Source organism: Mus caroli, unplaced genomic scaffold, assembly GCF_978045245.1.
Source record: "Mus caroli unplaced genomic scaffold, Mus_caroli_1 scaffold_7, whole genome shotgun sequence".
Lineage (NCBI taxonomy): Eukaryota > Metazoa > Chordata > Mammalia > Rodentia > Muridae > Mus > Mus caroli.
In genome coordinates this window covers 94679561-94691956 of record NW_028227262.1, presented here as the reverse complement: position 1 = coordinate 94691956, position 12396 = coordinate 94679561, and the positions used below count along the sequence as shown (strand labels likewise).

Here is a 12396-nt window from a genome sequence, read left to right as displayed (position 1 = left end):
CATCTTGGCCAGGCTCCAGAGCAAGGACTCCCCTCCTTCTGCTTGCGAATGTCCTCAGTGCTGGAGAACAGTTTTGCTTTCTGTTGTGCTGTGCTGTTCCATGCTATGCTATGCTGTGCTGTGTGATACCATGCTGATTCCTGGATTAATACATGATCCCACATCTGAATAATCTGACATAAGACCATTGGTATCATTTGGAAAATTTAACAGCTGGCTGAGACGCTGGCCAGCCAGGAGAACCTTCCAACTTGCTCACCTGAAGGCTATGGCAGAGCTGGCTAACTCTAGCTCCTGTCCCTAGGGAGAGCCACTCCACGGATCCATGAGCCTGAGTTTTTAGCCAACTCCTTTACTTTTTTAAATGATTTTTTTTCCTGGAAGTGGCCCAACACCTTGGAACCTTTTAATTATCCCCTAACCATGGCTTATTTATATCTGGCTGGAAATTCTACACCTAGATGGAGCAACTTCAGTAAATGTACACAGTAATTGAGTTCTTCTGCCCAAAACAACTTGCCTAGCTAAATGCAGGATGGAGTAACCTAGCAGCCAGCTTAGGCTATCTTGGGTTTGCACTCCCAGAGCCTCCTTGGGATTTGAGCCTCACCCATGGCTGAGGATGTCTGTAATCTCATTGTTCCCCTACCTTCTGCTCTTCCCGGAGGATGCTAGATCCATGGAGAGCTTAAAAGATCAAAGCCTGTCTCTGTCTCTTCCAGAGCAGTTTGCAACCATGCCTCACTGGATGGAAGAGCCCAGTGACAGAGCGTTGCTGCTGGGATTCCTGTCTGTTTCATGTTTGCCTCCAGGTGACTGAACCTTCTTTACTCTCTGTTTGGCTCACAGGTGCACACATTCCGGGGCCCACACTGGTGTGAATACTGTGCCAATTTTATGTGGGGGCTCATCGCCCAGGGAGTCCGGTGTTCAGGTAAACAGTAAACTTCCTCCTCTTGTGGTTATATCAAGTGCCATCTTGTTGGGTGGTAAGCACCCTTCAGAGCTAGGAACTGTACTCAGAAGAGCTCAAAAATCCAGCTTCCTTAAGGGCTCAGCGCCTCTCTCTGCTTGTTGGAGACACCATTCTAAGTGTCTGCAAGACTGAAACAGATCTTATGTTCATACAAGGGTTTAAAAAACAAATAAACAAAGAAATACACTTCTTTAAAATAGACCTGACTCTCCAAATGGGCAGTAACCCTTAAGAGGAAAGGGTTTAAATAGATTCTAATGGAATTGCATAGACTTCTACAATGCTGCACCTTGTTCCCACCCCACTTTACTATAGTAGATGGGACCTAGAAACAGGATGTGGGTGAGCACGGTGAGTGTGTGAGGCACGTCTCTTCACCATGCCCTGCAGCCTCACCAAAAGATTCAAAGGGAGATATGGTTGTCTCCTATTGAATGAACAGGAGATGGAGCCTAGAGGCAATGGCTGATTACCAGATAGTAAATGGTGAACCGCACATTTAAAAGCAGCCAGAATCCAGAACTCACATTCGGTACTTTGCCATAAGATCAATAGTGAAATTACCTCCTTTCTTTTTTAAAATAATGTTCTTCTTCATCCTTTGAGAATTGTATTCACTGTATTTTGATCACACTCATTTGATTTCATATACTTCAAGGTAGTTTGAATCCCTGTGTGTTTTCCATCTCAAATTGGATGCATACCCCAGCTGCAAATATCATGGAATGCATCTTTAAGACATGGGAAACAAAATGCTAAGGGTTGCCAGAGCAACCTGCCAGCTGAGCTTCCTCACTCACCCTGCCATGCTTTTCCTGGCACACACTGGTGCTGAAAGCAAGAAGAGCCGCCGCTGGGGTTGACGTGGGATGCTGCTCTGGGGCTGCTGCTCTGGGGCTTCTGCTCTGGGGCTACTTGCCTCCTTTCTAGGCCATGGCAAACAGAGTCAGCTGAGGGCTTCCACTGAAGGGTTCCTCTTTCCCGTGCTGCCCACTTAGCTCATGGGACCACACATCCTCTGGGTTCCTTTTTACCTGGAAGGTGCTTTCTCAGCTCCCATTCTATAAGCACAGCCACACCCAATCAGTGCCTAACTGGTATGTGATACTTCCAGCTTTCCATCCTGGGTCCCAAGGCAAGCCCAGCACAGAAGCAGCCTCTCCCAGGTGTTCTAATGCCCTCCTGAACACAGGACAAACAGACCTGCAAGCTTCACAAAGCACCTCACAGCTTAAACCCCGATAGTTCTGGTCAACGTCGTGCATTGCTCTGTGGTTGTTAGTTTGGTCTCTCTAGATTATACCTACCAAAAATATCCCTTGTCATTGATATTATCCAGTTTCAGCAGGAAATTAGTCCAAAGTCAATATTATGGAAACAGAACTCTGGGCTCTAGTTAGCTGTCATCAGCAACTTTCCCTAGGATGGAAGGGCTCTGAGATTTTTGTTTTTCTGTTTCTATTTTGTTTTAAATGAAATATACTGTAAGGTTATATAGTAAGTTTTCTCCAGTGGTTACTTTTTTATTTATTATTTCCCCCAAAGAGCAGGAAGACTAGAAACTGGTCATTGATAGGCAAGGGCACCACCACTACAGACCTCAGTTCTTCATGATGCATGGAGATAGATATTTTTTAGGAACCAGATTTTCTTTGGGTGCATGGAGTTCTATTAGTTTATAAAACTTCACATTTTATATTTGCTATGAAACATCCTAACTTTTATAGGATCTGTGTTCTATGTAGACTACAGGTCTTTAAGTTTGTAGGAGAATTAATCATAGAATCGCAATGTCTGTATCAGACACTTGCAGCTCATGCTCACAACAGCATCACTCACCATGGTGGACAAGTACAGAGAACCTGAGTCCACTGATGGACAAACAGGTAAGGTGGCATAGGCTCGAACTGTGGTGTTCATCAGTATTATGAAAGGCAAGGAGCCCAAGCAAAGTGCAAAGGAATACAGCTGTTAGAATCCAAGTAGAATCCCCTGGCTCTCACTGCTGGGGAGTGAGCCCAGGGCGCGTGTGTGAACCCTAATGAATGCTGCAACGTGGATGAGCTCGAACGACAAGGTGATCCATCTAACAGTCCATTCACATGATTACAAATCTGGCATGAATCTGCTCACACCAAGTACCTAAAACCATCAAATTCACAGGCAGAGAGACAAGGTCTCCTGGGTGCTGGGGGTGGTGGGCTAGGGCTTGCTGTTTAGCAGGCATCAATTTGTAGCTTTATGGAAACAAACAAGCTTTTGAGGCAGATGGTGGCTGTACCTCAAACAATGTCCTTAATCCCACCGAACACTCAAACTTCAAAATGCTGAAGCAGCCAGATCTCCTGATAGAACCAGACTGGGCTATGTAGCAAGCTCCAGGCCAGCCATGGATTCACAATGAGGCCCCGATTCCAACATATAAACAAATATATAAATAAAAAACATTAATGGCTAAAATGGTAAATATACCTGCTACAATTTAACAACAACAACAAAAACCCTCTAAGGTTATACGGTGAAGTAAAATTTACTAATAAAAGAACAGCTGGGTAGACCTCTGTGTCTCCTATCCCTTTGCCTGCTGTATTTGACTTAGTGGTGGCACAGTACGAGATTGGAGACACTGTATCTATTTGACCTTCATGATCACCTGGTGCTGGTGTAATTCCCACTTTGTAAACCAGGATCCCAAGAAGAAAACCAAATTCTGGTTAACTTGGTCCAAATTTACATCTGCTAAGTAGCTCCATCAAAATGAAACTGAATTTGCACTTGGATTTAGTTGAATTTCATATGCTGACTAAGCTAAGACTGTTAGAAATTTTCCCTTTGAAAGGAAGAGCAGAGAACTGAGCCAAGAAAACCTACCTGGGCATCATGACTGGTGTCTGCTTGGAATTCTGTACCTGTCAGACCTTTGAAACAATTGACCACAATATTCACTATTGTGCGTGTATCATAGATGTATGGAAATATTATTTTCATACGTAGGGAAAACAATATTCGAAGATACTCTAAGTGCACAGCTCATTCACATCGTGGCATTAAATTTTCACTTTCTGGAATGCAAACTGTGTTTCCTGATTGTGGATGCCAGCTGCTAACAAGACTTTTAATTTGTGTGTTGAACTTAAAAGCACCTTTTTGGCTTTGGCCCTGGAATATAAGCTTTATAAATAATTACTGTAATCATCACATTACAAGGCATTGTCGTCAAATATCAGTTCTCCCATCCTCCCACCCGGGTTCAGTTAGACGTCACTTCCACTATGTCAACAGTAAAGCAAGTGCAAGAGGAATGAGCCCCCCCCCCCCCACACACACACACACCTGCCAGCAGGAAAGACAGCAATAGAAACTACAGGCTGCTCACCAGGAAAGCCAGACCGAATACAAGTCAGGAACTCTTCAAATCAAAGACCAGACATTCCTGCAAACAGAGCAACTCTGTATCTCAAAAAAAAAGTATCAATAAGGGCACAGCCTAGAATGAGCCATGACTATCTCCGAGAACCTATGCCCCAAATACTGTGGGAACTTACTAGCAAACCTAACCTGTGACCTCACTATCTCAGGAAGGTTTCCCGTTCTTCTGGCCTGGAAAATTTCCAAGAGGACTGTGCAGTCAGAGTCAAGCTGAATCTGATATTTATCTGGTGGATATCTTTATATCTCTTGGTGGGGTGGGCATTCCGGGGAAGTCCACCCAACCCTTGGGTACTGTAGTATGCACTCTGGCGGCATATAGTTTGTCTTGGGGTTTGATGAAGGGACCCAGTGAAGCTAATGTGGCTCCCTTGTTCGCAGATTGTGGGTTAAACGTACACAAACAGTGCTCCAAGCACGTCCCCAATGACTGCCAGCCAGATCTCAAGAGGATCAAGAAAGTGTACTGCTGTGACCTCACCACGCTTGTCAAAGCTCACAACACTCAGAGACCCATGGTGGTGGACATATGTATTCGGGAAATTGAAGCAAGAGGTTTGGAAAATACTCTCTACTGTTGTATTTATGTTATATTAATTATATTACATTTACTGTATTATATTGTATTAATTTAGTTTTTTATTTTTTAATTGAGGAAACTGACTCATTTTAATGCCCCCTTTAGGACAATGGCTTGCATACACACAAAAGGCACATACAAATAAATACACTATAGCCAAATAATCACGTCGAATTCCACTCCTGTATAAGCCATGCATGTCCACATTCTGCAAATGTTTGCTGAACATTTACTATAGGCTAGATAGCAATGATCTGAAAGTCTCTATTCTCAAGCTCAAGAATCCATACTGTAGACTCATTCGAAGAGTCAGGGGGACAAGTAAACACATGACTGTACCCTAAAACTCCACAGAGGAAGGGGTCTTCAGCTTGTTTGAGGACCTTCAACAAGGGACAAGGGACTGGTTCCCGTTTGAATATGCTTCCTCCCGTGTGCCCCAGCAGCTGGTGAGGAGATCAGACCAAGTCTATCGGCATGAAGGACCTGGTGCATGCCCAGTATGCAGAGAGCATCGTGTGCTCTTTCTTTCTACTTCATTGGCATGGCCAAGTGTTTTAGTTACCGTTGTAAAAAACATTTAACGTCAAATCAGGGGTTTCTACTCTGCCTTTGCTCGTTCAGTTCCCAGATAAGACACACAACTTTTGTATTTATAATAAGCCTTATGCACTAGAGCTGGGCAGATATTAACCCTCTGTTATTGGTATCTATTTCCCTATCAAGAACCCTGAGTTATAACAGGCTATATTCTTCACACACTGCTCTTAACCCTAAGTTTTTTCATAACTCACCTACCCCATGGTGACTTCTCCCCTCTCCACTACCTTCTCCCTCTCTCCTTGTGGTCCTTCTCTGACCCCAATCCTGGGAACCCCAACCCCACCTCTATCTTCTGCCTAGCTATAGGCACCTTTATTCCCCAATCAGGGATAATTTGGGGAGCAAGATTATATAACATCACTTGAGTACATGGGGATTCTATCATCTCTGGGGGGCAGCTAGGCTTTGTGATGGACTAATATTTAACATTACAATATATAGCAGAAAAAAAAAACCCTAAACCTCAACAAGTTACTTTTGTTGTTGCTGTACCAAAACGCCAGACAACAGCCACTGGAGGGAGGGAGCATTTATTTTGGCTCATGTGTTGAGAGTATAGTTCATCGTAGGAAGCCACGGTCAGAGAAATGTGGCCCGGCGGGTCACTCACACTGTGTCTACAGTAAACAAAACAAACACCACAGAGAGGTGAATGCTGGTACTGCGGATACTGTTCTCAAACAAAATGTTTCATTAGAGTAAAGGGATAGGAGAACGGTTAATGGAGGATGGCTGGCAGCCTCTACTGCTCTGCCAACTCTAGCCCATCGCTTGGGACTGCCTCTAGATGTCCTTTTCCCTCTATAAAGGAGCTGAGTGCCTACAGCTGTGTATTCCTGTAAACTGCTACGACCTCCCCCTCTGGCAATGCCCGTGCCATTCTTGCAGAGATGAGCTTGCATGACCGCCTGGAACAGAGTGGCACACTGGTTTTTATCATGTGGGTCGTTTCCAGTTGATCAAGAGTCACTACTATCGAAGCATGCCTATCTGAGAGCAGAGATGAGATTAACTAAGGATGTCTGCCATGAGACAGTAGAGCCTCATCAGACGGTCCCAGGGAAGAGCAGAGGCACCCATCCCTTGTATTCAGTACAGACCCTGGTTACTGGCAGATATTACCATAAGAGTAGAAATTTAAAGCCAAAAAGTGTGTTATCAAGAGTTTGACAGAACAGCTGTTTACTTGTTTTTCCGTAGCTCAGTTTTGACACCAGTTCAGTTTAGGCATTTGGAATCTGAAACTTGATCCTCTAATCCTGTTGCTGTTTTCATCGTACATGACACCCACTGGGTGAAGGAGAGCGAGCTAGGTTCAACCTGTGTCCAACACATCAGTATAGTTTAACAGGCAGACATCCTCTTTCTTACCTTGATTAAGTTTTCAGACTATTAAATAGAATTGAACTTCACTGCATCTGTTTATATAATTAGCTATCTAAAAGCAGAATAAATCAAGCACACTTAGCATATTATCTTATCTATGATTTAACATGAAATGTTATAAATTTTAGATTTCTCCAATGAAGTCAGGATAATCTGTGCCACATACACTCAAGGGTGGCTATGTCCAATACACCAAATAGCTGAATAAGTTGCCAGGCAGAAAACTGGGCTCTGGCTGCATCAGTAAAGTAGGTGTGCAGAAGTGATGAACAGAGGTAGTTAGAGAGACCCTCAGATCTCAAGTCACTTCGTAGCCAGGAGGAAGAACTGGTCTCCACTGAGATGCCCATCTCCACCAGTCAGATGGAGACAGGCGCCTGTGGAGATTGGCAGGAAGATTCCAGGGTCTTGGACAGCAGGGCGGGAGGCATCAATCAGATCACTCGGTGCAGCTATAACATGAGAGTGACTTTATTAGATACCACGGGAAAGCAAAGTTGAAGTCTCCTCCTCTCTCTTGCCACCCCCACCCCCACTTGACCCCCACCCCCAACCTGCAGGATTAAAGTCAGAAGGGCTTTACAGAGTCTCTGGATTCACAGAACACATTGAAGATGTCAAGATGGCGTTTGACAGAGGTGAGTGCGAACTGTCTCTAATGCTATCTTATCCTGGTACCCTCTGTGCTAGAACAGGAGCTCACTTAGAGTGGAAGTAGGGTCTGGGAATTACTGAGAGTCACCCTTCAGAAAGTACAGGAAGCATCCTTTGACGTTCTGTGGAAGAAGTGTTTCCTTAGAAGGGAGACAGGTCAGCTCACAAGGAAGAGTGTGTAAGGGATGATTGGAATGGGCAGCCTGTCCACACACCACACACATCAGAGGATGCAGCTCAGTTCAGGATCTCACTCATCAAACTCTCCTCTCAGAGCTCCGGAGAAGGGAGCTGGGGATGAATGCATGGAGACAGGAGTTAAGTCCTCTGTCTTTTAGGGACACACACCGCACAGCAGCCTTGTCTCTTAACATCATACTGTTCAATTGCCTATCATATCTGCTATACATTTGCCATCTTGGTTTGTGCTTTTATCTGTTTCATAGCTTCTTTTAAAATGTGGAACCAAATTTGCTTGGGCATTTATGCTTTAAATTCTCCATGTAAAATGTGTTAATAGTCCCCATATGATTGAACAGTGTTTATCTGAAAAAAATCTCACAACCTGTTTGTTAAGTGAAATGGATTGATGTTAATAGTAAAAGGGGGTTGGGGATCGAAGGAGAACACAGAGCATAGAATCAACTAATCAGAGCCCCTAGCTGCTCACGGAGGCTGACGTGGCAAGCATGGAGCCTGCATTGGTTTGTGCTAGGTCCTCTGTATATGTGTATGGTTGTTAGCTTGTGTTTTTATAGGATTTCTAACAATGAGGGTAGGGGTGTCTCTGACTCCTTCACCTGCTCTTGGGACCCTTCCCTTCTATGGAGTTGCCTCGTCCACCCTTGATGTGAGAGTCTGTGCCTGATCTTAGTGTATCTTATGTCATGTTTGGTTTCTATCCCTGGGAGGCCTGCACTTTGCTGAAGGGAAAGGGAAGAGAGGATCCGGAGGAGAAAGGAGGTGGGGGAGGAGCTGGAAGAAGTGGTGGGAGGGGAAACTGAGATCAGGACGTATGGTATGAGAGAAGAATGAATGATATTTTTAAAAAGGAAAAAAGAAAAATAAAGAAAAACATGACTTAAGGCTGGCAAGATGCCTTAGTGAGTGAGCACTTGCCACCAAGCCTTACAACCAGTGTCCAGCCCCCTGACACATGATGGGATGTGATCTAATCATGTCCTACATGTCCCCAGACTGTCATTCATGTACCATGGCACAGACAGGCCCCCTAAAAAGAAACATAATTTTACAAAACAGAGTACTTCAAAGTGCTGGGAAGATAGGCTCGGCAGATAAGAACACTTGGTGCACAAACATTAGGATCTGAGTTCAAATCCCCAGCACTCATGTAAAAATCTGGGTATGGTCTCATGTGTAAACAAGTTATATATTTTAGCTAGCCTGTATAAAAGACACACAATCCTGGTACATACACGTGCATATACTGTATACGCATACATGTATATACCCTGTACACACTTACCACACACACACACACACACACACACACACATGATGCCTTAGGAATGAGCATAGCATTGTATTTCCAAGCTGATAGCCTAGATTGGGCAGGTTGTGAGCTAGTCTAGCTTGCATCCCAGCCATGTGTCCCTTGTTACTTGCTGTTTGAATCTAGTCCAGGTTATTTCTGGTCCATCTGCCTATCTTCAGGATCCACTTCTCCTGGTCACGTGTTAACAGTTCATCTCCTATCCTTGCATCTTCTTCCTCTCTCCGTCACCTTTTTCCTTTCCCCTTGGTCTCTCCTGAGATCCCCTCACTCAATCCTCAAGTCAACTTTTCTCTCTCTACTGCTCAGTCACAGGCTCTATTCTTTTATTAACCAATTAACTTTAAGTTGGGGAGCAAGGTTTATATAGCATCACTCGGTGTACATGGGATATGTTCTTTGGTGTAACCAGATCGTGAGGGCTAGTATTAGCATTTGAATACATACAGTACGAGGCCAACCCCAACATTCAAGAGTGCCTGTGACCTCAACACTGTGTTATTATAGGAAGATAGCTGGGGCTTGAGGAACACCACCCTAGTTCCTGATTCCATGCGGGCACACATGTTCATACATTGTGCACACACACACACACACACACACACACACAAAATGCCTTGAGAATGAGCATAACAATTGGCAAGGAATATAATTGCATCTATGCTATGAGCCAGGGTAGGAAGGGTCAAATTCAAAGAAATCTCAGCAAGCCTAAAAAAGACCTTAGAAACCAACAGTTGCTGTATATGATCTTCTAGTCCAAGGCCAAAGAACACTGGCAAAGAAAAACAAAGATTTAAAATCATATAGCCCCAAAACTCATGTTTTGTTATGACATTTTCATACATGTGTATCATCATATGTCATTTCTCTGGTGCTCTATTGTGAAGCCGTGTATCCGAAGTAGCCATTGCTATGATACATTTCTGTTGGGCTGTTAGTAGGGGCTGGGAATCACGGAAGTGCTTCTAATCTACCCTGCTGCACTCTTGTCTGTATGCACTCTTCATAGCCTGTGCCACTCCCCCCAGGTCCTCTCTGTTACCCCAAGACCCTAACATTATTTATTAGGAGCTGAGAAGGTGAGACCGAGACACTGAAGCTTGCCAGGACGTGTTCTATGTTGGATCTCTTTTTCCTGTCCCTTGTTTAACCTGGTGAAATAAGATCTAAGTGAGGCTGTTTTTCAGATGGTGAAAAGGCGGATATCTCTGCCAACATCTACCCAGACATAAACATCATCACTGGAGCCCTGAAACTGTACTTCCGAGACTTACCCATCCCTATCATCACATATGACACCTACTCCAAATTTATAGAGGCAGCAAGTAAGTACAGAGAACCTTAGGCCTCCTGATCTCAGGAGGATGAAAATCTTCCAAGATTTTTATGAGCGTTGGCTTTGTCAAGCAGGGGCACAGAAGTGCAGCAAATAGAAACCTAGCCGGCACTCACCAAGTCCCCCAAGTCCATACTCGCCCAGCTCTACAAGCAGGAGCTGAGAGCCAGGCAGCTCTGTCCCTCATGCTTTCTCCCTATTTCCGGGACACTGACACAGGCAGACCAATTCAGATATTTGCTGAAAGTACATTTCTATAATTTAAAAAAAATGGCATTCTCCAATGAAGGACTCGTAAACCATTGCTGCCCATTGTGCAGAATCACACTGTGAATCAATTAAAACCACACCCAAGCTTTGCCTGCTCATGCCGTTCAAGGTTAATAGAAGTAGTCAGGTGTAGAGCTGCATGTTCATAACACTTAAGGGGGTGGAGTCCGGGAGATCTGGAGATCAAGGCCAGCCTGGGTAATATCGTCAGACCTTGGGTTAAAAAGACAGACTTGTGTTAAAATGCTAGATAGCCAAGTGTCAAGTACTATGCGAGGACCACTTGTTGATATCTTCTAGTTGATTTTCTTAACCCATCCCATGAAGTAAAGATGATAATCTGATGTTAGAGGGTGGACAGCTATCGTGGAGAACTGTCCTGACATTTCCATGAGAGAACCATCAGCATGTATCTTCCATCACTCAACAGTTGACCTCAGCCGTATCCAGTGCTGACCAATAGAGCCCACTGCTCCTGGGAGAGCAGGAGGAAAGGACATGTCAAGAGAAGGGGCCACACTTTGCCTGGTAGCAGGCAGTGACAATGTAGATGCTCAGATGCTGAGACGCATGGGAGAGAGGCCAAGCCTTCTCTAAGGAACTTCTTTTGGCTTTGTGGACCATCGTGTATCTTTAAAGGCATCAGCATACTTGCATAAGTTGCCTGACAGGGTTTCCTGGCAAGGGCATGTTCAGATCCATGCACAATGGATTCTCCAGATGGACTGTGGTCCTTAACCCCTAAAGAGACCATTCTTTCCTGGGTTCTGGTGGTCCTAGGTAGAGACGGTTCTAGCAGCCGAGTACAACTGTCCCAGGAGGGATGGCAGAAGGACTTTCCTTGAGTGCCTGCCAATACCTGTCAGTGGCCCAAAGTCCACACACTCTTCCTGCCATTGTTAATGTGCCTAGTATCTGCTTCTCACCGAAGGTTGCATATGAGGTTAACCCTTGCAGTACCTTTGTGGAAATGCCTTTACTTATGGCATTGTTGATTGGTCCATCTGCCAATGTGCTTGCACTGAAAAAAAATGTATTTGATACAAAGGTCTGGTAGAGAAAGAGTCACTTGCCAACTTCAAGGGCACACTACCACATGAGGAAAGTAGAGCTTTGATAGATTCAGCAGGTCAGGGCCTTGCTCAGGAGGGCAACACAAACTGCATATACCACCAGAGTTAAGAATTCTATAGGACCCTTGTTCCTATAGAGTACAATAGCCAACTGCTTCGCAGATGTTCATTTAACTAATGAATGATCAACCTCAGCTCCTTCTGGAATGAGATGAGATACAAGGAAACTGAGTGAAAGAGTATTTGAGACTATATGAAGTTGTAAGATGCCCCATTTGCATGCAAAGACAAAGAAATCAGACTTCCCAACACCCATCTGACTGTTGGTGTCCAGTATTGTTGATTGTACACTCTCTGTAGAAATCTCCAATGCGGATGAGAGGCTGGAAGCTGTCCATGAGGTCCTGATGCTGCTGCCTCCTGCCCACTATGAGACCCTGCGCTACCTGATGATCCACCTGAAAAAGTAAGCCAACACCTCCATCCCTGACCAACCCCTGATCTGCCCAGGGCAAGAAGGCATTAGGAAACCCCATGGAGAGTATGTAGAACATCTCTTGGTTGGTACAGTGT

At 44.6% G+C, this 12396-nt stretch overlaps 1 protein-coding gene across 4 annotated transcripts in view; it reads left to right on the top strand.

The window, feature by feature from the left end:
- Positions 1-12396, top strand: part of Chn2 (chimerin 2) — a 279786-nt gene that overhangs the window by 263843 nt on the left and 3547 nt on the right. For all 4 annotated transcript variants that reach the window (XM_021164052.3, XM_021164053.3, XM_029478202.2 and 1 more), the window contains 5 exons: positions 850-934; positions 4787-4960; positions 7535-7612; positions 10332-10469; positions 12184-12289. In XM_021164052.3, coding sequence (XP_021019711.1) covers positions 850-934; positions 4787-4960; positions 7535-7612; positions 10332-10469; positions 12184-12289 — 581 coding nt within the window. The remainder of the gene's footprint in view (positions 1-849; positions 935-4786; positions 4961-7534; positions 7613-10331; positions 10470-12183; positions 12290-12396) is intronic.